The following is a 24,837-nucleotide window of genomic DNA, read 5'->3' on the forward strand; positions in this document are numbered from 1 at the left end:
TGAAAGGATTGGAAACTTCCATTTGGGATTTACCAGGATTTAGCATGAAGTCCAAAACTGGAGATGCTCATTGAATCATCATGGCATAATTTAAGGTCACTTGGCTTCCGTGAAGAGAATCACATTAGGACACATTAGGTCGCTCCTGAAGATCGTGTAATCACAGTGGCACATGTTGAAATGTGTTGTGCTCCAGTGTTCTAGTCAACCAGCCATGCCTTCTTCCCTGCTACTGCATTCCATCCCAATTTAACTTATTTTTCTTGCTCTTGCCTTGCCCATCTCCCATTAGTAATATGTGGCCTCTGGGCAAAATTATTTCTCATTGGGTTGTTTTGGGAAATTTTCCCCAAGAGATTTTTTTTCCCCTGAAGTTATTTGAATTTCTATAATGCCTGTTGGGATGGATAGTATCATTTTCAATATTCACTTCTAACTTTCAGAAAGACTTGATTATTTTAGAGGGGTGTTACAAATAAAACTGAGCTAGAACAATATTTTTTGGAAGTACTGTTTTAAAGAAATCTTGCTCAGGGTTGGTTGAGATGTGTCAGACTACCATTGCTGATGTGCAAGAGAGGTATTGCCACTTTTTTTTAACACTAACATCATTTCTTTTTTTATAATCAGTAGCAGCATGGAGGATGAGTTTTCTTGCCAGCTCAAAAAAATGGCCTTGGCCATGGGTGCATCCCTGACGGACAAAGATATTGACCTGTTGCCCTCAGAAATGAGGCATCATGGTAAGGAACAAAGGAAACCAAAGTTGGTGAATTTGCAGTAGATACTTAAAAGATTCATACTCAAATTAATTTGTAACCTGCATTTGCATAAACTATGGATTTCACTGTTAACTTTTCCTCTTCTTTGTTGGGGGGGAAGCAAAGGAAAACAAAACAAAAAAGTTTTATAGGAAAACAGGGAAATGCAGGGTCTTCAGATCACAACATGTAACATTTTTGTGTCTGAAGTATGGTTTACTTCAAAATGTATGCATGAATGTAGCTACCACATACAGCTCTTCTTATCAGAAAGCTGTGTTTAGCAACTGTTCCATACACACACAAACATATACACACACACGTGAGGAAATAAATCTGGGCTTGTGCTGTCTGGGATGTGAAATGGGCCATAGTCACGTCCAATATATGGAAATAAGAGCTTCTGCATAAAATTTCAATAAAGCTCTGCTGCCCATATTTATGTCATGTTAACAATGTAATTTACAAATTAAAAGCTACCCATTCTGTTGCAGCTTCATTCAACTATGCCAAGTTCTTTGAATATATGCAGAAGTTTCTGACATCAGAGGAGAGGGAGACTAACTTGCGTAAAGCCTTCAAATTGCTTGACAAGGATGACAGTGGTTTCATTGAATGGAATGAAATCAAGTAAGATAATGTTGCTGTCTGTTGCTATGAAGCATAGGGGGAAGTTAACAAGGGGAGGCATATATGCTTCTTTTATCCACAGACATGTACAGGTGCAAAATGTTGGAGTGAATTCACCTCATCATTTCACTTTTGACTTCACAAGCTAAATTTGTTAAATTTCTGAGGAGCTAGGTTCAACTGGATTCACCTGACCCCTGGACTTACTGCTGTTTAGAACAGGGTTTTCAACCTTAGCAACTTTAAGATGTATGGATTTCAACTCCCAGAATTCCCCAGTGAGCATGGCTGGCTGGGGAATTCTGGGAGTTGAAGTCCACACATCTTAAAGTTGCTAAGGTTGAGGAATCCTGGTTTAGAAGCTAGGTGGAGAACTGTCCCATTACTGGATGAGTGTCATGCGCTGCCTACCTCTGAATAACGTTCAGACGCTGGTTTGCAAAGCAGGTTCTGGTTTATTTCAGGGTAGGTACAACGTTGGTAGAAAAAAGCTGAGAGTGACAGGAGCGCGCCGGTGCGGGGTTTAAATACCCCGCGCCGGTCAGCGCCCCCTCGCTCTCGGACACGTCACCCCCCTTTGTCCCATGTGTTGCCCTGCCATTGGTTGAGGGTTTCCGGGATCGCCCATCCTCAGGTTTCCATTCTTCTGCTGATTGCTTTCAGCTGGGCGATCCCCGTTGTATTGCCGCTGATGGCTTGGGTGGCTCCGTGATTCGTTTAGCTATTGTTTGTTAGCCGTTAGTCGTTGTGGGTTGATGGCTACTTAACTTGTGCCCCTTCACTTATTTCCTTGTCATTGTCATGAGTGCCATTGCGCTGATGACTTTAGCTCAACGGCACTCATGACAATGAGTAATTGTGTACTTAGGGATGGTGGGGCTGGCAACAAAAGTGGTCATATCCCCTTTCTATTTTTTTGCCTGAATATTGAACTGATTCTTTACAGTGAACTTTTGAAATTACATCACTTGCTAAATGAAATCAGCCTGAGCCATAACTTGACAGCTTTGCCAGAGACAATACAGCTATGACAGTGCATTTAGCATACAAATTAATCCTTATACAAAGGAATGGATACAACCAAGCCTGTTTTCTGTGCCTTCTCTCATATTTCTCACCCACAGAATTAAGTGGATTTAAAGGCAGAACTGGAACTTCCTATCAAGATCATTCCTACCTCCTGTGTTAGAGCTGATGAAATGAAACAAAGTTCTGGCTATAACAAGTATAGAGAAAAGCTTAACAGATGCAACCTTTGCCAACTCATCATGTCCACTGCATGTGTTGAATCCTGTTATACATGCCTATTCAAATTTTGTCTTCTGTTGCATCTACCTTACATAGGACTAGATCCAATGTGCCTTCTTAGCTAAGAAAGTGCCTCGTGCCTTGTGCATCCTCATCCTCATCCTCATCTGTTATATTTTTAGTCCAACTACTAATCACAATTCTAATTTAATATGGCTTGATGTATTTTCAAAAGCCCACTCTATCCACATTTGTGAACAATTTAGTTTTCCCATTTTTGCTAAAATCCTTTTCCTAAAGTCAAGAGGAAAGGATAAATAAGGAGAGCAGAGTCCCAGGGCAGGGGTAATAGTACATCCCCATAAAGACAATGCAGCATTCCTCAAACCCATGATCCTTGTGACTTCAGCTCCCATCATCCTGACCAACCAATATAGTTGAGGGCAATAAGAGTCATCATTCAACCCTTAGAGAACATCAGCCTAGAAAAAAAAAAGGAGTTAGATTATCCTGCAAAGCCAGAAGATTTATTTCTGGAACTGCTTTGCTTCTGGCTGTTGTTGTTTATTCGTTTAATCACTTCCAACTCTTTGTGACTTCATGGACCAGCCCACGCCAGAGCTTCCTGTCAGTCGTCAACACCCCCAGCTCCCCCAGGGATGAGTCCGTCACCTCTAGAATATCATCCATCCACCTTGCCCTTGGTCAGCCCCTCTTCCTTTTGCCCTCCACTCTCCCTAGCATCAGCATCTTCTCCAGGGTGCCCTGTCTTCTCATTATGTGGCCAGAGCATTTCAGTTTTGCCTTTAATATCATTCCCTCAAGTGAGCAGTCTGGCTTTATTTCCTGGAGGATGGACTGATTTGATCTTCTTGCAGTCCAAGGCACTCTCAGAATTTTCCTCCAACACCACAGTTCAAAAGCATCGATCTTCCTTCTCTCACCCTTCCTTATGGTCCAGCTCTCGCAGCCATATGTTACTACGGGGAAGACCATTGCTTTAACTACGCGGACCTTTGTTGTCAGTGTGATGTCTCTGCTCTTAACTATTTTATCGAGATTTGTCATTGCTCTTCTCCCAAGGATTAAGCGTCTTCTGATTTCCTGACTGCAGTCAGCATCTGCAGTAATCTTCGCACCTAGAAATACAAAGTCTTTCACTGCTTCTACATTTTCTCCCTCTAGTTGCCAGTTATCAATCAAGCTGGTTGCCATAATCTTGGTTTTTTTCAGGTTTAGCTGCAAGCCAGCTTTTGCACTTTCTTCTTTCACCTTCATCATAAGGCTCCTCAGTTCCTCTTCGCTTTCAGCCATCAAAGTGGTATCATCTGCATATCTGAGATTGTTAATGTTTCTTCCAGTGATTTTAACTCCAGCCTTGGATTCCTCAAGCCCGGCACGTCGCATGATGTGTTCTGCGTACAAATTGAATAGGTAGGGTGAGAGTATACAGCCCTGCCGTACTCCTTTCCCAATCTTAAACCAGTCCGTTGTTCTGTGGTGTGTTCTTACTGTTGCTACTTGGTCGTTATACAGATTCTTCAGGAGGCATACAAGATGACTTGGTATCCCCATACCACTAAGAACTTGCCACAATTTGTTATGGTCCACACAGTGAAAGGCTTTAGAATAGTCAATAAAACAGAAATAGATGTTTTTCTGAAACTCCCTGGCTTTTTCCATTATCCAGCGGATATTGGCAATTTGGTCCCTAGTTCCTCTGCCTTTTCTAAACCCAGCTTGTACATCTGGCAATTCTCGCTCCATTAATTGGTGAAGTCTACCTTGCAGGATCTTGAGCATTACCTTACTGGCATGTGAAATGAGTGCCACTGTTCGATAGTTTGAACATTCTTTAGTGTTTCCCTCTTTTGGTATGGGGATATAAGTTGATTTTTTCCAGTCTGATGGCCATTCTTGTGTTTTCCAAATTTGCTGGCATATAGCATGCATTACCTTGACAGTATCATCTTGCAAGATTTTGAACAATTCAGCTGGGATGCCATCATCTCCTGCTGCCTTGTTATTAGCAATGCTTCTTAAGGCCCATTCAACCTCACTCTTCAGGATGTCTGGCTCTAGCTCACTGACCACACCGTCAAAGCTATCCCCAATATTGTTATCCTTCCTATACAGGTCTTCTGTATATTCTTGCCACCTTTTCTTGATCTCTTCTTCTTCTGTTAGGTCCTTGCCATCTTTGTTTTTGATCATACCCATTTTTGCCTGGAATTTACCTCCGATGTTTCTCATTTTCTGGAAGAGGTCCCTTGTCCTTCCTATTCTATTGTCTTCTTCCACTTCCGCGCATTGCTTGTTTAAAAATAATTCCTTATCTCTTCTGGATAACCTCTGGAATTTTGCATTTAATTGGGCATATCTCCCCCTATCGCTGTTGCCTTTTGCTTTCCTTCTTTCTTGGGCTACTTCTAGTGTCTCAACAGACAGCCATTTTGCCTTCTTGGTTTTCTCTTTCTTTGGGATGTATTTTGTTGCCGCCTCTTGGACAATGTTGCGGACTTCTGTCCATAGTTCTTCTGGGACCCTATCTACTAAGTCCAGTCCCTTAAATCTATTCTTCACCTCCACTGCATATTCCTTAGGAATATTAGTGAGCTCATATCTAGCTGATCTGTGGGTCTTCCCTAATCTCTTTAGTCTGATCCTAAATTGTGCAATAAGAAGTTTGTGATCGGAACTACAGTCAGCTCCAGGTCTTGTTTTTACCGACTGTATAGATGTCCGCCACCTTTGGCTGCAAAGGATGTAGTCAATCTGATTTCGGTGTTGTCCATCTGGTGAAGTCCATGTATAAAGCCGTCTCTTAGGTTGTTGGAAGAGAGTGTTTGTTATGCAGAGTGAGTTGTCTTGGCAAAATTCTATCAGCCTGTGTCCTGCTTCGTTTTGTTCTCCCAGGCCATGCTTACCTGTAATTCCAGGTGTCATCTGACTGCCCACCTTAGCATTCCAGTCTCCCGTGATGAAGGTCAGATGCTGGTGATGATAAGATTGCTGTGTGCACAGGGGGTTACTAAGCCCAATGCACCTGTCCTTGCTGTAGCTCAATTTCCACCTCTTGCCCACAGGTACATCCTAGCCACAGTTCCCAGTAACATGCCAGTTGTCCCCTTATCAGATGAAGAAGCAGAAGCTGTGATCCAGGCAGCAGACACGGATGGCGATGGGAGGATCGATTTTCAAGGTGGGCAGAGCTGGGCTTAAGAACAGAAGTAGAAGTAGGTTGATCCAGTTTATGCACCTTTTTCAGAGAAAGGGTGCATCATTATCATTATCATTATCATTATCATTATATCATTATCATTATCATTTTAGGCAGAAGACCACACAAAAAGTGGGCAGGGCCAAAACAAAAACTAAATTTGATTTAGCTTGCAATTAAATTAAATGAATTAAATATTATCTATATAATTGTTCCCCATAGCAGACAGCTTTGTCATATTAAAAACAGTAATTTAATTTTTGGAGGGGCTCTACGAGATGTGCCAAAGCTTTCTGGGACCATTCTGGTCCCTTAGTTATACAACACAGTTTTAAAGGAAAATGTGAATATTTAGAGGCAAATAATAAAGGAAGTAGTAGAGTAGCCACCGCTACCAAACTCCACATCTAGGACAGGTTCTGAGGAGATTATTAGAACCAGAGATTCAGAAGAGCCGGTTCAGTTAAAAAGCAGGGATCGTGGAACAAGCAGGATGTCTGCAGAAGAGGACAACATCAAAATGGTGGGTGTGCCTGGGCACACAAAGAAAGCGGAGGGGCTTTGGTCACCTGGCCACTCCTCACAACACAGTTGCCCCAAGTTGCCATGAAACAAATGGATCTGTAGTAGTACAGACCATCCCAGAGGCATGGTGACAATAATGCTCACTTTTGATGGTCAGTTACTACATACTGTTTAAAAATTCTTGGGTTACAGGCAGCACTGGTTGCCTATCTATCTCTTGGCACATTTTAACCCAATTGACTTGAAGGCACATGCAACCTAGACCTTCTTCACTTACAAGACTCAAACCAAGTGTAGCCCAGAGTGATGGTTGAGGGCTGCTATAGCACACTGCTACCAGCTGAAAGGCACCGAAGCAGCTACCTCAAATAATCAGTATCCAGTGGTAAAACTGCTACAATCGGAGCCATTTTCTGTAGTAATAAAGCCTTGTGAAGTCCTTGGTGCTCTCTGAGCTTAGTTGTTTGTTTGCAGACATTTCTTGACCCAACTAGGTAACACCATCAGTGCTGTGGAGTGTGGGGGTTTTCTCCCTGTTTATATTCAGTAGCCTGCCCTGCCAGTGATGGTGGAGGCATAAATAAAGCACTGTTCTGCCTTTCTAAATTACCTCCCTCTGTAAACTATCAAAAGTTGCAACCTAGCAGAAAGGAAAGTATCCATTCATACTTTCTGGGACAGGAAATGGTCTCCCCAACCCCCCAAAATGAAAAAGATTTATTCTTTTAATTGGGGTGGGGTTGGAGGGTGGGGAGAAGAAAGCAGGGAGTTACTGCCTTATATACAGTAATGTCTTTTGAATGCCAGACCTACTCACACTGATGATCTTTTTGCATTGCAGAGTTTTCTGATATGGTCACAAAGGAGAAGATTCCAAAGAAAAAATAGAAAGAGGAAAACAAAGCCACTTCCTACTTCCCTACTCAGAAGTGGTGTGCTGGGGCTGGGGGGTTCTTGAGACCTGCTGTTACTTGTCTGTATCTCTAATCATGATATTTTTTGTTGGGGCACCTTTTTTCCACCCCCTGCAGGAAGATTTCAGGGCAGGGGGGCGGGTGCATCTGCAGCTTGCTGAATGATCTCTGTAGTGCACCAGAAACAATTCAAAGCATTCATTATATTTCTCTTTGTGACACCAATTTGGGCAACCAGTCTGTTACGAAATGCCCTGTCCTATCTTTTGAATATCTTTCAAGATCTTTCCTGGCCATGCACATGAGAACCAGACTCTCATTTCCCTGGCCTATACTTGTCCCGTGGAAGACATTTAGTTGTGGTAACAGAGCAAGACCAGCTTTTCTTAGAACAATGATGATCAGAAACCCTATTCTTCCCTACTTTTTGCTACAACCTATATGCCCCCTCCCCCCCTCCCCGTCTTTATTAAATTTACCAGTGCCCTCACTGCTCCCTTTGCCTTGAGGGATTAAATTCTGTTTTCCTTGGCTCTGGCCTTTGGGCGAGTGGAGACCAGTCTGTGTGCAAAATATGCAGTGGGGACAGTTCTGAGTTACAGAGAACATGGGGCTGAATGACATCTGGATGAGCATGTTCTGAAACCCCATGTCCTCCTCATACCATGTTTTCCTCTCTCCTAAATCCTTTGCTAGCCTTCCAATAGGGAACTAGAAATGCTTGCTTAGGTTTTATTCCACTAAAAGAAAATGCTACTGAAGCAAGTAAATGCCTTATGTTTCACCACATTGACTGCAGCGTACATTTGTTTGGCAGTGCATTTGATCACAGTGAAGAAGGGGTAAGGGACAAAACTGAAGATAGACATGAAACCCCCTGAATGTCTATCCTATGACAAAGGAGTCCTGAAACCTGAAATGGTGACTTGTGTTTTTCTTTGCAAACCAAGTGTCGACAATGGGCATCATGGCTTAGTTCCAAAGACCCACCACCGGAGCTGCTACTAAGCTTAGCCACCAGGGGGAGAGGAGGAATCTTCCCAAGACACAACACTCATTGGGGGAAGGCTTTTCTTGAAGGAAGGAAAGCTTTCTTCATCTGGGTTTGTCCCAATATGCTAACCCAGTCCTTTTAGATCCTGGTCCACGCTATGCTGCTTTAGGATGGGAAACCTCCAGGGAATACCAAGGACTGGGAAGTTTAAAAAAAAAAATCCAGAAGATGATAATGACAAACCTCTTTGGTGTTCTTGACAGCAAAAACTGCACGGACGGTAGAGGGCTCTGGCCTCTAATCTGGAAGGAGATCCAGACCCAGCTGCACCATTTCCCCCCTATAATCACTTCCTGCAGCCGATGCAATTTGCATTCTTAAGAAACCTCCAGTTCTGAATACAACTTTGCATTCAGTTTTCTGCACTTCGGTATGCTTTGGAAATGTTGGACTACAATTTCCAGAATTCTAGTACAGGTAGTCCTCGCTTGGCAATCACAGTTGGGATCGGCAACTATCGCTAAGTGCCACGGTTGCTAAGTGAAACATCACATGACCGCAACTTATGATTTTACTTCCACCTTCTCTATTAACTCTGCATGTTGCAAATCAGTTGCAAAGTGCCCAAAGGGTGATCACACTGCGTTGGTTGTAAATGTGAGGATGGGTCACAAAGCTGTTTCTTACACTATCGTAACTTTGAATGGTTGTTAGACAAGGCAGTCGGTAAGCGAGGACTATCTGTAGCTATTGTAGTCTTGTTTTAGTTCTGGGAAAGTACAGTCCCAGTATATTCAGAGGACACCAGGTTGGGGAAGGCTCATTGTCATGTTCTTTCACTGAAAGTAAAGGCTGGTTTCTAGCCTCTTTCAGCACAGCACATGATTACAACAGTGCTGGTGTGATAGTTTCAGCAAGTTCACTTCCCAGTAGGGGATACCCACTTCTGGGAAAGACCTAACATTGCAGAGCCAAGCAGACAGCATTTGCAACCAAAGGATACATTACAGTTTTCCCAAAATGGTATCCTATAATTGCCTTTCAGCTGAGGATTATGGAGTTAAAGCACAACATCTGTAGGGGACCAGGATAGGGAACATTAATGTACCACATCTCATGATAACTTGTTAGGAGAAAGCACTTTGACCTTCCTGTTCAGAAGAGAAAACTCAAGCAGGTTATCTCATGGAGGCCTAAGAGCCTGGAACTGAGGCAGCTGAAGTTGTCAGTTGTCAGTTCTGGTAGAGGCTCCTGGCAAGCTGAAACCAAGATACAATTGCTACAGAAGAGGGGAATGATTAAATACAAGAACTGCCATGAGCATGCAAAGCCAAATGAGTGGCACAGCAGAAGAAATAATCCAGCTTCTGCAGGAGACAGAACAGCATCACCTGCTGCCACCTATGCTACAGCTGGCTTAGAAAGATTCCAAGCCCAAGCACAAAAGAAATATTGGTTGGGTTGTTGACAAAATCATACACTGGACCTCTTCAGAAGATGTTTAATATAGCAACGAGCATTTGCAAATGTTCACTTGTGTACTGAGCTCATCACCTTGTGGCTAAAAGCCTCTTATGAAAGTTTTCCAGAATGCTGTAACCACATGATGGCAACATAAGCCCATATATTAGAAGGCCATTCATGATGATGAACAACAAATAACCTCCATGGGAAAACAGGGGAAAGAAGGCAGGGACATGGCACACATCGTGTTTTGCTACCTTCCAGCAGTTCCGGAGGCTCCAGGAAATATTCCACTTGCATTCCAGCTATGGGGCATTTGTTCCAGCCAGAGAAATAGCATGTATTTTGGAATGTACTAAAAATACTGACAACATTGCTACTGGAGCAGCCTTTTTTTTAGCCCTCCAAAGTCATGTGAATACTGTTCATTGCCATGGAAATTTGCTACCCTCAAAATTACCAAAAACAACCAATATTCTGTGAAGTACTGTAGTTCTGAATCATGTATTTAAATACAGATGGTGCCTGAAGTACAGTTCACCAGATCTCTGGAGGATAAGTAACGTTCTGATCCGAATTTGACGTTCAGCTACAGTTCATCTAGGATTATAGTGGCCCAGCCTGACCATAATATGAATCCCAACTCAAGCTTAATCACAGTTATAGGTCCTGGGCTACTGCCCCAGATAAACGCCAAATAATTGGTTATATAACACAGCCATGTTATTTGGGAGTGATTAGACCTTGTCTAGAGCTGAAGCAGTCTAGGCTTTTTTGAAGACCAAATTAGAAAACACTGAAGAAAAAGGAAGCCATGCTGTCCTGAGAATGCCTCAGAAACTTCTTCTGGGTGTAGGATTGGAAGCTGCTGCAGTACCTGCCTGAACCAGTTTGAGAAGCTTGTGCTGCCTTGCCAGTAGTTTTGGTAGAGCTCTGCCTTAGAGTTTCTGAGGTTGCAGATGGAGAACTTCATCAGATGGTCCACTCTTCTTCCTTTTAGAATTGACCACTGTCTGGATATAAGAGGTGGTCATTGTTCTCCTCGTTGGTGACTTTTTTCCTGCTTTGTTTAGAGATGAAGATACGATTGTGGTCCATGGAGTTGTTTGGGGAAGGCTGGGTGGGTTCTACTGTTACTGGAGTTCCTTTCCCTACTAAATCTTCCTATTCCTCCAGGACCTTATGTGCCTATCCTCACTCCTGCTTTGGCTGGACTGAGAAGAGGAGAAAAGGAAGAATCACAGAATCATACAGTTGGGAGGGGACCATTAAGACAATCAAATCCAACCCCTTGCTTAGGACAGAATCCAAATTAAAGCATCAGTTCAAATTAAAGCATTATAATGCAGAAGATGAAGAGCAGGTTGCATAATGGACCTTAGAAGTGGAACTTGATGGTGATATCCCCATTATTTTCCTTTCTGTGTGTGCATTTAAGAAGGTTCTCTGTTCTCCAGCAAAACTGAGGTAAGAGACCCTCTTGTATGTGGCCTCTATTAAAGATGAACTCAGTCCCCAAATTCCTCTGATCTTTTTGTGAGAGGCTTGGGCACAAGATGGCTGGCAAAGCCAGTCACCCCCTGTAAACCACCACATGCAACAACTTCCTCCTCCTCCTCAGGTGAATCACAATGGTTACTAGTTCTCTGGAATTCCTTAGTTACTTTAAGTTAAAACTAATTTGAAGTAATATATTATTGAGTTAATGGAACTTAATTGCTTACAGAATTTAGGAATAAAATATTTACTAGCTAGGAATCAGGAATCATCCCAAAGGACAAGAGTGAGGTGAACCAACTTTTAAGATCTTGTTTGTGTCTTTTCTTCATGTGCCTTTATCCAGAACCATTTTTTTCCTGCGTCAGATCTTATTCACCATTTGGTTAGCCAAAAATAGAAATGGAATTTACGTCTTGCAAATCTCAGCTATTTAATTTAATCCTGTTTAAGAAGTAGCTTCTAGCTCTTGTGTTTTCTCCTTCTGGAATCTCAGGAGAGAGAAGAGTTGCTAAGCAGGACATTCAGTTAGTGCTTTGATGCAGAATATTCTCTAGCATCTCAGTGCCTCACAAAACAAAAAAGTCACATAATTTTGTGAGCTGCTCAAAACATTAAGTAGAATACTCATTAAACTCCCCCCCCTTACAAAGAAGTGTGCAAATTATGGAGATCATTGCATTGCTGGAATGCCCGATACTATAACACTCATGTGATTGTATTTCTATTCCATTTAAATTATTTTCATAATGCCAAATTAGTGTGTCCATAATTGCTTGGATGGGTGTCAAAAACTGGGTATCTGTTATTTTAAACCATCATGTAAATAAATCAATTTTATATCCAAAGAGGACACATATAGTATACAGGGAAACAGAAAGCAAACAAACCATATTTATTATTATTATTATTATTATTATTTTCTATCCCTTTATTATTTTTATAAATAACTCAAGGCGGGGAACATACCTAATACTCCTTCCTCCTCCTCCTTTCCCCACAAGAGCAACCCTGTGAGGCGAGTTGGGCTGAGAGAGAGGGACTGGCCCAAGGTCACCCAGCCGGCTTTCATGCCTAAGGCGGGACTGGAACCCTCAGTCTCCTGGTTTCTATCCCAGAGGCTATGGATATCTTAAACATCAATATACAGTGGTGCTCAAAACTTTGTGAACTCTTTTGAATTTTCAGTATTTCTGCATAAATATGAGCTAAAATGTGATCTGTTCCCCACACAAGCCCTAAAACTAGAGAGAGAGAACCCCATTAAATGAGTCAAAACATTATACTTGCCCATTTATTCATTGAAGAAAATATCCAAGCTACATATTTGTGTGTGGCAAAAGTATATGAACCTTTGCTTTCAGTAACTGGCGTGTCCCCCTTGGGCGGCAATAACTGCAACTAAACGTTTCTGATAACTGTTGTTCAGTCCTGCACATCAGCTTGGAGGAATTTTAGTCCATTCCTCCTTACAGAACAGCTCCAACTCAGGGATGTTGGAGGGCTTCCTCGCATGAACTGCCCGCTTCAGGTCCTTCCACAACATTTCTATACTATTAAAGTCAGCACTTTGACTTGGCCATTGTGAAACATTAACTTTCTTCTGCTTTAACCATTCTTTGGTTATAAAACTTGGGCGTTTTGGATCATTGTCTTGCTGCATGAACCACTTTCTCTTAAGCTTCAGTTCAGATAGATACTCGGACATCTTTTTGCAGAATTTGCTGGTACAATTCAGAATTCATAGTTCCATCAATGATGGCAAGTCGCCCTGGTCCAGAAGTAGCAAAGCATGATACTGCCAGCACAACGGTTCACAGATGGGATAAGGTTCTTATGCTGGAATGCAGTGTTCACTTTTTGCCCAACATAATGCTTTTCATTCAAGCCCAAAGGTTTTAGCCTCATGGGTCCACAGAACATTGTTCCAATAGCCTTCTGGCTTATCCATGTGATCTTTTCAAACTGTAGACAGGCAGCAATGTTCTTTTCAGAGAGAAGTGGCTTTCTCCTTGCAATCCTGCCATGCACACCTTTTTGTTCAGTGTTCTTCTGATGGTGGGCTCACACACACTGACATTGACAATACAAGAGAAGCCTTTAGTTCCTTAGATGTTACCCTGGGCTTCTTTGAGACCTCCTGGAGTATTATACGCCTTGCTTTTGGTATGATCTTGATTGGTCGACCACTCCCGGGTAGGGTAACAAAGGTGTTGAATTGCCACCATTCGATCTGCCTGACAGTGAACCAGTGGGGTCCAAATCTTTGGAAATAGTTTTGTAACCTTTTGCAACCTGGTGAGCATCAACTCTTTTTTGGAGGTCCTCAAAAATCTCCTTCGAGGCGTAACACATTTCAGCATACCTGTGTTTGAAGATCAGACTTTGATAGCAAATACCCAGTATGTGAGGGCAATCTGGCTGCGACATTGGCAAGTTCCTCCTTTGGGGGGAGATGAGCAGTGATAAAATTTGATAAAATAAATAAATCTGTCACCCCATTGATCACCAGGGTTGATTTGGCTGGCTAGGCGGGTGTTCCTCCCCCACCACTTCATTTGTGTCCCTCCTGAAGCTATGTGCTCGGTGGAAGAGGACAACCATCCCAGATAGGAGTGTACTGATCTTCCGTCAAAGGATAGTGAATACCCAGAATCCTGTTCTTGTAATAGGGCAGGGCCTCCCACACTCACACCTGATTATCATCTCATTGATTGAAATGCATGACTCTATTTTCCCCTTCAAATGAACTGATAGCCTTAGAGGTTCCCATACTTTTGTCACAAATACGTAGCTTTGGATAATTTTCCTCAATAAATAAACAAGCAAATATAATGTTTTTGACTCGTTTAATTGCATTCTCTTTATCAAGTTCTAGGACTTGGGTGAAGAATAGATCACATTTTAGGTCACATTTATGCAGAAATATTGAAAATTAAAAAGGGTTCACTAAGCACCACTGTAGTTCCTCATAAAAAGGAAGACAAATTATCACAAGTATTTCCTCCAAAACGTACTTTTGACATCCCTCCTGTTCCCAGTGTGTAAAAACTTCTGGTTAATTTCATATAACTATTTCTATTTGAATGAAAAATACATTTCAAGAAGCCAGTGGTTTCTTGAATTATAGGTAAATCAGGTGGAATTTGATTAAGTTGTTCTTCAAAATTATGCAGATTTCACTAATTTGAAGTCATCATCAAAAGGCCAGTCCATCTAAATGACTCCGCAAAATTGTGAATAACTTCCTATCCATGTCCCTGATATGAACTATATGTTGCAATAGCTCAAGACAATTATTTTTGAATAGGGAAATCCAAAGTAATGTGATAGACTCTGATTCCAGTAACTCCTTAATTTGCATGGGATATATCTTCCTTTTGTATGGTGCAAAGGAAACATATTTCCTTAGTAACTATGGGTATTGTGATCTGTTGATGGACTGGAATTTATCAGATATCACTGTTCCAAAAATTAAAGAACAATCTGTGGACAGCAAACCTGGCAAGGTTTTCATTTAGCAACATCTGAAAAGCCGAGTACTATTTGAGTATTAAGAGTTCAAAAAAATTTCTATTATATTCTGATCAAAGGGGGAGAAAAACACAGTTCTAGACAGTCATTTTACAAATCAGTTGTATTTTACTGTTAAAATACAATGGCAAGAAATGGAATACCATCTTTTCCAGATATTTTCTTCAAGGTAGCAGATCTCAGAACAAGTTTAAAAAAATAATGATCAGAGAAAAAGAAACACAACCTGAACCCCAACCCCGCCAACATATTAGTGTTCGTTCTGACTCCATATTTTCTGGACTGCAGCAAGCAATCTTCTTTTGCTATTATGCACCATCATTTGGCTCTGCCCTTGCAGGGCCACTGGTTTGGGGTTGGTTCAGTCGCTACTTGGCTGCTAGCAATTGCTTGCGCTGCTGCTCCAAGAGGGATTCCAGATGCTCTGCCCTCTTCATGGCTGCCTGCAATGAGAAGACCGCTCACTCAAAGGATGACATGTCTGAGAGCTCTATGTTATCTAAATAGCCCTCCACCTCAGAGAAAAAGGTGCCCTTCTAGGTGTCCCTTCCAGAACAGACATTTCTGATAATTCCTAGTGACAAGATGGACTGATACAGGCTTGTATTTTGCTGAAATTATAACCCCTAGCAAATACAGAAGACATAATTTCCTTCTTCCAATGATCCCAAACTACATTTTGTACGATTAAACTCTTTTGTGGCCAGGTTATAGGTAGTCCTCATTTAACAACCAAAATTGGGACCAGAATTTCAGTTGCTAAATGAAGCGGTCATTAAGCAAATCCAACCTTTTCTGTGGCAGCCACTAAGCGAATTTCTGTGTGTGTTAAGCGAGCCACGTGGTCATTAAGTGCATCACGTAGCTCCCTATTGATTTTGGTTGCCAGAAGCTGGCCGGGAAGGTCGAAAATGGTGATCCCTTGTCCACAGGATGCTGTGAAGGTCATAAATGCGAATCAGTTGGCAAGCACTCAAATCGTGATCATGTGACTGTGGGGATGCTGCAATGGTCGTAAGCGTGAGGACCTGTCACAAGTTGGTTTTTCCAGCACCATTGTAAGTCAGAACTGTCACTAAATGAATGGTTGTTAAGTGAGGATTATCTGGAATCTGGAATCTTAGAAGATATAGCAAAATAAGAGACAGCAATAGAAAATAACCGAATCAAGTCTAATGAGAATTTAACAGAAAAAGTTTTAAAATTAAAAATTGAATTTTAAATAGAATAGAAGCACTGAAATATTTGAAGATTTGAGGTAGGTATATTCTTATATGTTGCACAAAGGAGGAAGAGGTATAAGGCAAGTCACAAGGCTATAACAAACTAAATATTAGCGACTGTTATTTTGTTATCTTATTTTGATCTGTGTTTTGTACAACCATAGTGTACAAAAACATACAATTTCAAAAATAAATTATCATCTATCTGGCAAATATAAACTAATGGTCAGTTAATTTTTAATAGACCAAAGGGACTGGTTATTTGTTGAGTTGTTACACAATTGGTTCTTGAATCACCTAAGGAATTCTGCATTCCATGAATTTTCAAGTTCAATAGTTTTCCATTTTTGACAATGGGTTTATTGTCAAAACATTGCAGATAAGAAGAGACCAAAAAAGAATAACTTTTAAAAAGAACAGAAAATGATTTCCCCTCCAAACTCTAATAAAATCAGATTGTGTATTTCAGTAATTTATTTCTGGAAGTTGGAACTTTTGAATATGAAGCATCTGTTGTGGTGAACAGATTGAATCTCAATTTTTTTTTAAAAAAATTATTACTCCCTAATAGTAAAAAAAATCTTATTTCCCGCCTGTATATTCAAGCAATGGATTTACAGCAAGCAAGAAATCCTAATGCATCCTCTGTCCCAAAGACAGCTCCCACCATTACTACAGCTCCAAGGTAGGCTTTCTGTAGGCAGTGGAGAGCATCTCTCAAGGCCTAAATGGGCAAAAGGAGCACCAGAGCCAACGTGAGAGATCTCCACCAGAAGCACCTCCTTAATTCAGCCATACAAATTGGGATGGAGGAAGGACCCACCTATCAGTCACTGATGAAATTAGCCATCTACCATCTGAGGGCTGTTCCCAAATTTATTGTGAAGGGCAATTCAGATGCCCCAAAGGAATTGGCATGGATGGCATCTGTTATCTCTGCTGTGGGACATGTAGGGGGGAGCCCTTGGGTGAGCAACTGGCCTCCTAGGAACCTAGCCACACAGGGAGTAAAACCCTGAAGCTGACAACTCCATCCCTCAGACAAATCAGGGCTATCATGGCTTTCAAAAGCATTGCCACAGACAGGAAAACAGATGAGTTCCTGAGGCAACTGGCAATCCAGAGCAAGGAGGACTGGAAACTGTCTGAGGTGCTCAGAAAAGGAAAAAAAAATGTCCCTGCCTGCCAGAATGGGTGAAGGGAACAACAAGTTAAGGACACTGAGTTAATTTCCACTGAGAAATAAGAGAGCTGTCCCTTTCACCCTGCGGAGAAAAGTACAGCATCCAGGGTATGGTACACTAGATTACACAGGGAGCCTGGCAGCCTTTATCCTTCTGAGGACTGGAGAATGGTCCACTGTTAGTATTTTTCCAACACTGGCATTCTGACAGACAAAAAAAGAGCTGCTTAGGAATACATCAGGAGAAGTTGTCGATCTCCAACATTCCATGTCCTCCTGTAACTAATGTAGTTGATTTCCTTCCCAATTCAGAGCAAAGGAAGGAAAAGGGGGTAGTGGTGGAAAAAAGAACTCTACATGGCCATCAATACAAAATAGTAAAGGGGGAAAAAAAATCCATCCAATTTCTGCCCTTCTTTAATGAGCCAGATTCACAAGCTTGCTTCTCCTCATATAACAGAACAGTCCATCTTCCTTATGCTACACTCTCCATTTGTTTTCTTGGAACTCATGCCTTAAAACCATCATTATTCTTCACAAGGACTGGCAGCCCTTACAGAACCTCACCTCATACTGCTTTCGAAAGCTGTTCACGGCCTCCTCTTTTTTCACAATGGCTGTCTTCACTCTACATGGAAAGTCCAATGAGATGACATTTGGATAACTGAGCAACAACTTCTTCAGTATCGTAATCATTAAATGTATACCCCACCATTCTGCTTATACAAGCACTAAATGTGGCTTACAAGAACAAGTCAAAAACTAACACTCTATTATAACCTTGAGCAGATTTTTTTCTCAGCTGGACTTGCTCCTCAGAATAGCATAAAGACTGGGATCTTTGGTCAAAATCAGGGCTAGAGACAGTCCAGATAGGACTCTTGCAACTCAGCTCTCCAAACTCAGTAGTTTGGGGTGCTTTGTGTCTTTCTTCTTTGAGGACCTACAAGGAGGCTTAAATAGAACTGCACTCACAGGTGTTCCAGCTAGGAACATAACATAACAAGAGGCTTTCAGAAGAAATGGCCTCACCTCAGATCCTGCAGGCCAGAAGGTCTCCATTCATGGCCTACAGTTTTCATACTCCTCCTAAGTCTATGAATGGATCACTCCCATATAAATTTAACAGGGCGCATTCATACATGAGAGACAAAAAAACCAAAAAGTGTTTAAAATAGGAGGAGTTAAATAGTTAGCTTTGCTCTTTGCATTGACTGATGGTTCAACAAGCGAGGGAAACAGACCCACTTGATTTTAAATTAATTGGGAAGCTGCACGCTGCTTTATCTCTCTTTTTTACACACAAACACACCTCAAGTTTTTTTATGGGCTTTCAGCCTTGTATCTTCTCTGCTCTTTGGCCTTCTTTTAGATTACAAGTGCTCAGAGAGTGCTCAGTTTAAGTCTCTGAACACCTTTCCCTATGATTAATAGAACATATAATATAGAACTTAAAAGTTGCATAAATATACACAGGCCAAGATTTTATCTTTTCTTGGTGCAGTATCAGAATCATCTTAGCAGAGAAGCTTGATCCTTCTTTGTATTATATATTATACGTAGGCTTGGTATATCACACCAACAACTGACAGACACGTGACTCCACTATAGCTTCAAAATAGGCTCATCTGTTAAAACTGTATCTTGGCAAAGCTTGCCAAATGCCCAAGGCCACCATTTATGTTTTATGCCTCTGGCTTGGGAAGGATGGGAATGTTTACTCAGGTGGGATAGACCAGTGCTTGATTCCAGTAGGATCTTGGGTGAAAATTAAACTCCTATGGAGAAGATAAGAAGTATCACCTTTTATGCACTTCTTCCAGCTCCTCCTCTTTGTCTCGTATCACTCTGTCCAATTCCAAGCGCTGGCGGGCACGAAGTTCAGCCATTTCAGTCTTGAGACGTTTGTTGTCATCTTCTGTGCTTACAAGTCGGTCTGCAAACTCTTGCCGAATAACCTCGGAGAGGCTGCTGCGCTCCTGAGCTAACTGGTCCTTCACCTGTCACAATAAGCACATGAAGAGGCTGATGTATCATTGCGAGAAAGCTTAGGCTTAAAAAAAGTAGCGCGCGTGCTGTCTTCTTTCAGTTTTAGCATTTTTTTTTTGTCCTTAAGTATGGACCAATCCTGAGATAAATGTCCTTTGTCCAGAAAGATATACCATGGGATTCACAGGTTCTGAAGCTTTGTCTAAAGCAGGAACTAATACACCACACCCAGGCTTATAGTTAGGAATACTGGGAGAGGAGTAACTCATCAGAACAAAAATACACATTTAGAAGTCCTCTTTCCTGTGATCAACTCACCTTTCGGATGTCCTCAATTTCCTGTTCCTTCTGCCGTAGGAGACCTTGGAGACGAACGGTCTCACTTTCTGCTTCCAGAAAATGCCCCTTCAGTTCGTTGCAGCGCTCTTGCAGCTTACGTTCCGACCGCTCCAATTCCTGCAGCTCTATTTCATACTTGTCCCGCATCCTCTTTATTCTGAATAGAGAATGGAAGACTCTTTGATTAATTGCTCCATAGAGCAAGAGCGGAATAGAGTCCAGGTTCTTTTTATGCACAGCATGGTTTTTACAACCGTTTTCTTAATGTATCCACTGTGAAGAATACAATGGCACAGTGGAAAACTGTTCTGCTACTGGATCAGATCCAGGCTGCAGCATAAGTTCGGGCCGCTTTCTCTTTAATAGGACTTACCATGGCACGAAAAATGAGGTATGGAAATCAGAGGCTTTACTTAAGACTGCTGTCACAACATAATTTGCAACTTCTTAAATCCTGAAAATGTCAGCCCCACTAGATAGACCAGAACAGGAAAGCAACTTCACAGAACGTCTCAAACTGTTTTTACCGAGATAAGAGAATCCTGTACGTCTGACGGATCTGCACCTTCTCTCCCTTCTTACACTCTGATGAAAGAATCAGGGAAGTGACCGCTTGAGCCACTTCCAAATGTTATCTTGTTCTTCTGGATTTAAGAAATGTTTCAGCCCCTTTTGCCTGAGTAACAGTTTCTGTGCGTTTCTATCAAGGTTGTCTTCCTTACTCTCTACAGTAAATCATTCCTCCTCCTTTCAGCCAGTTAAGTTTCCAATAGATTTGCCGTGTCATACCTCCATTGCTTACAATGAATTTTTTTTACAGTCTTATAGCAAACAGCTCAAGATGGTCATGCATATCCACACCATGATTCAAGTGCAAACAGAAGTATACTGCCACCATCAACTTCCTGGTTTAAGAACTTTAAAAAGAGGAACCTCATTACAATGCTTCACTACAAATTCAACCAAATGCCATTCTGAATATCCATTCTCAAAATGTACTTGGCTCTTTGACCACAATCTCTGACTTTCATCTACCAGCATCTTACCTGTTCTCTGCAACCCTCTCACATTCATCCTTGGCAGAAGACATGTCAGCCTCTAGTCTCTGGATGACCAGCTCAATCTCCTTGTCCCTTTCTTTCCGCACTTCTTCTCTTAGCTCCCGTTCTCGAGTTAGCAGCCAGGCCTCCTGAAGAGAACACAAAAGAAGCCCACCCCCACGGTCCTTTTGTTAAAAATAGCCTACTGTTGAAAGGAAAGGCCCCATTCTACTCTGGCAAAGGTGCAACTGAAAGTCAGGCAAGACACATATCAAACAGAATGATGTATGTCCCCAAGCTTCTGCCAGCACCTTTGGTGGGTCCTGTTGCCTTACTTCAGTGCTTCCACTCTTCCCTATTAAATCCTGTAAAACTGCAGAAACTGCTTGAGGGCAGGAGAAATAGAAATAGTCACCAAGTTATATTTATGCTGATTTGAACCTTCCTATTTAAGCCAAAAGGGAGAGTTAGGTTGTCAGTTTTATTGCGTGTAAGCATGAGGTTGTGCCAATGCAGCTATACTTTTCTGATTTTAAATTTGAAAGAAAGACTAAATCAACTCACATCCTGCTGATGAAGTCAAATCCAGTCGCCTCAATGAAACTTTGTTTAGGATTATCTTTGAGATATCCTGTCTCTTGCTGATTGAACTTGAATACATTGTATCAAATTAATATCTAAAATATTCTCCTTGTTCTTTCTCCTTTCCCCAGCCCCAAAGAAAAAGCAATCTCCTTCTCTTCTTTCTGACACCACTCTATTGCCTTTTCTTCAAAAATGCTAAGCCAGCTTCCATGGCACAGTGGAACATATACATTTTTTCAGTAACTCCTATTCCTTCCAATTGATCTGTAAACCAAGTAACATCTTCTCTGCATATCTTTTTAAAAGGTTTTTTTTTTTTGCCACAAATCCAGTATCCCTCAAGGCCTTAAAACTTGCATTCAACATTTATTCTTACCACTTTTCCTTGGGAATTGTTTCCAAATCTGCTTTTAGGTCACTTCTACTCTTCCTACCCCACCCCCCCAAAACTCTGCAAGTTTTGGTTGTGCTGTTTTCTTCACTTTAATTCTCTCCTTTCCAAAAACAGCCACTGAAAGAAATGATATAGATGTAGTACTCTCTCATATAAAAACATTGTTTTCACTGGATCTTATTATATTACTGCATTTTTCATGTTTATTGTATTTTATGTGTAACTCTGATCAGTATGATCTGTGATTCTAAGTCCCCCGATACATGTTTTGAACTTGCTTTAGTTCTTCTGTCATAGCAAATCATAGCAACTTTTCAAAGCTTTGGCCTCAGATTTTCTATAAGCAACCATGACAGAGTGTTACAAGCTCTTGCAGGAGTGAGATCTATTTGTAAATCAACATTTAACATGTGCGCAAGTATATAAATGGGCATACTTCGTAACACCAGGAAAGTTCCCTGAGCCACTGAGGGATGATGAGGGTGTGGCTTAGAAAAGGAAGCTACAAAATTACCTCTTTTTTCAGATAACTGGCTTCCCAGGCTTGCTTCTCTATGTCCAGTTGCATCTTCAAAGCCTGTACCTCTGCCTTGAGGAAGAAGAAAAAAGTACAACAAGGAAAAGAAAGGGGAGTAGAGTTCCACTGCCTCCTTCCAATCTTCAGTACACAAAGCCTGATGGACATAATGGATCAAAGTTGTAGGTCTGCAGAGTATGTTATCAGACTTCTCACTAAGGGGGCACATAGTGAATTGGGCCCTCTCTGCATTTCACTCTGCAAGAGTCATGAATCCGAGAACAGCCGTGGTCTGTAGCTATGTGGGAACAGATACCTGCTTCTTAAGCTAGCTATGGTTCCCCCCACCTCCCCAGAGCAGACACTGATATGAGACAGAGATCACCTTTAAGGTTTCCTAAATCTTGTTCTGATTAGAAAGAATGAGAATAAACCAAAGGAAATGAGGTATCTGTTGCTCTAACTTCAAATGTCTTAAAGCTGTATCTCCAGCTTCACCTTTCTAGTTCCATAGTCTTCAAAGTCACATGGAGCCCACGGTCAAACTGATGAGGTAACATGCCAAATTCTTTGCCAGTCCATAAGTAGCCTCATCAATCTGCAATTCTCCAATTCTCTCACCCAAGGAGAAAAGGGCTGGAGCTCTTTATGTAAAAAAAAAAAAAAAAAAGCCCAAACCCCAAACCCCAAATCAATTAATCTGGATTCAAATTTCAATCGCTGATTATGAGACGAGTTTTCTGTGCCCTGTACTGGATATTTGAATCATCTTCCTCAGCCAAAAAAAAAAGAGAAAAGCTTGGAAAGATCTTCTTTTCAAGAGTGTAGAAGAGGGAAGTTATCCCTTCCCTCTTCTACACTCTATCCATCTAACATGTGCTGAAGCAATGAGAATAAGCACAGGTTACATAACCTTTGTGAATAACACAATACTTCAGAGAGCAGCCCTACATGTCCAACAAGACCTCAAGATACTGTGAAAAAACAACCACTCAGATCATCAGCTACAAATGACACAAACCAGAGATCAAACTAGAGTCTTGCAAGGAGGCAGAAAACAAGTAATTGTATACCTAAATAAATAAGTATCACATTTATGAGCAACAAAGGCAATGATATAGATCTTTAAGAAAGGCCCCAGCCCACTCAAATAAAGTTATTTTTTCCAAAGCCTCACAAGATCTCATATAGGAACATAAACATTTGGAGATATTTCAATGTTAATGTTATGGCTGCTCAGGGCCCCAATGTAAATTCACCTCAAATGCTGCCAATAAAGAGGAGAGCAAAATGATGTAGAAAGCCTGAATAACACAGACCTGATGACGTCGCTCCTGTTCCTCCTTCCCTTTCTCATATTCTTCCTTTAAAGCTTTGGTAACAATTGAACTGTTCGCTTCCAATTGCTTTCGCAAATCCTCCAGTTCAGCTCTTTGCCTGGGAATCAGAGATTAATGTCATAGAACAGAACTGTTCAAATTCAGGCACCAGTGCATCCATTTCCCACAAAGTCTTGATGTGGCTTCCACTGACCCTCTAAAGTTATTGAATCAGAATGTTTACTATACACTGGAAGTAACCATGTTAACAATATTGTTTCAATTCAATTTGCTTCCAATAAAATATTGTTTGTGCATTAACCACTTGGAGTGTAGTTCCCAGCATGCTGGGATAACTGCAGCCTTTAGACTGAAAAATGCTACGCACAACTTGATCGAAAAAGTGCTCCTGAAACAGGCTATAAAACAGCACTGCAACATGAAGTGGTCATCTGCAAATTCTCCAGGCCCCGGTACCCAAGAAAAAGATGCTGTTGATGGGAACAATATATGCACTTCTACTTTTGGATTTTAAGACCTTGCAGGTTTTTTTCCTGAATGCTGCCTTGCCTAAGCAAATGGACAATAGGTACTTGCTCAGCACACCCACCAGTTCTGAATCCAACATGCCCTCCCTCACCTGGCGGCCTGCTGGTTGAGTCTCTCCTTCTCCTCAGCCACTTCACTGTAGAGCCGGCGCCGTTGTTGCTGCAGAGCCTGCTCCTCCTGCTCCAGCTGCTTCTCATACCTGTTCAGAGGGATCCTTTCAAGGAAAGTCTTACCAAGCCATCAGTATCCTTGGCTTGACCCAATGTTTATGGGAAGCATAAAGCCAAAGATTTCCTCAGCTGAGATTAAAAAATCCCTTTGAGGAATACAAAATTGTTATAAAAAAACCCCAAACCCTTCAAACATGAGAAACCAAATTTCTTGTAGGAGATATGGAAGTTGCAAAATGGAAGCCCTGCGACAGAGGGCATGAAGTAAACTTGAGTAAAGGCTCAAAAACGAATGCATGAGCCAGCATGTAAAAAATACTTCAGAGAATGGTACCCAAACTCCACTGTTTGCCTATCACCTTCTTCCCACAGTACTATATTAGACACCTGCTTAAGCCCTCTGATGTCAGCAGCAGCAGTCAGGACTGCACTATAATCCTGTTTCTAAACAGAGGAAATAAACACAACTTTACGATACCTCTCTGCAGGCATAAGAACTCTCCTATCTCTCCATTCTGCCCTTACAAAGCCAATGACATACAGTCAGTACGTTCAACCAAATCTTGATGTCAATTGTTCACAAATTTGCAGTACTGCTACCATATCCAACAGAATGCAAGGATTCATCCTGTCGTAAGGCACAAGTGCCACATACCGTGCCTCCGACTCTTCTAGGCCACCGTATTTTTCCTTCCCTGAACACGATCACACCAGTTTTCCTTCCTTCTGTTATCCCCCCACT

At 41.6% G+C, this 24,837-nt stretch overlaps 2 protein-coding genes across 5 annotated transcripts in view; one reads left to right on the plus strand and one right to left on the minus strand.

Moving 5' to 3' along the window:
- The first annotated feature begins 628 nt into the window (after positions 1-628).
- PVALEF (parvalbumin like EF-hand containing) lies at positions 629-7,272 on the plus strand. The gene is made up of 4 exons (XM_063296533.1): positions 629-743; positions 1,256-1,391; positions 5,726-5,841; positions 7,226-7,272. Exons 1-4 carry the CDS (start codon positions 638-640, stop codon positions 7,270-7,272), a joined length of 405 nt encoding a protein of 134 aa, XP_063152603.1. The 5' UTR covers positions 629-637.
- A 7,600-nt stretch (positions 7,273-14,872) lies between these two features.
- Positions 14,873-24,837, minus strand: part of CEP131 (centrosomal protein 131) — a 32,811-nt gene continuing 22,846 nt past the window's right edge. For all 4 annotated transcript variants that reach the window (XM_063293387.1, XM_063293386.1, XM_063293389.1 and 1 more), the window contains 8 exons: positions 24,017-24,124; positions 23,377-23,494; positions 22,055-22,129; positions 20,568-20,710; positions 19,501-19,678; positions 18,997-19,193; positions 17,761-17,821; positions 14,873-15,230 (listed from right to left, as the gene is read on the minus strand). In XM_063293387.1, the coding sequence (XP_063149457.1) occupies positions 15,156-15,230; positions 17,761-17,821; positions 18,997-19,193; positions 19,501-19,678; positions 20,568-20,710; positions 22,055-22,129; positions 23,377-23,494; positions 24,017-24,124 (955 nt within the window). In that variant the 3' untranslated portion in view covers positions 14,873-15,155. The remainder of the gene's footprint in view (positions 15,231-17,760; positions 17,822-18,996; positions 19,194-19,500; positions 19,679-20,567; positions 20,711-22,054; positions 22,130-23,376; positions 23,495-24,016; positions 24,125-24,837) is intronic.

The sequence above is a fragment of the Candoia aspera genome, chromosome 2, assembly GCF_035149785.1.
Source record: "Candoia aspera isolate rCanAsp1 chromosome 2, rCanAsp1.hap2, whole genome shotgun sequence".
In the NCBI taxonomy this organism is placed as follows: Eukaryota; Metazoa; Chordata; class Lepidosauria; order Squamata; family Boidae; genus Candoia; species Candoia aspera.

Bases quoted from the DNA above. Each gene is read 5' to 3' on its own strand.
- PVALEF (XM_063296533.1), top strand. From the start codon at position 638: ATGGAGGATGAGTTTTCTTGCCAGCTCAAAAAAATGGCCTTGGCCATG. The intron at 744-1,255 runs GTAAGGAACAAA...ATTCTGTTGCAG, and splicing joins CTCAGAAATGAGGCATCATG to CTTCATTCAACTATGCCAAG. The intron at 1,392-5,725 runs GTAAGATAATGT...TCTTGCCCACAG, and splicing joins ATTGAATGGAATGAAATCAA to GTACATCCTAGCCACAGTTC.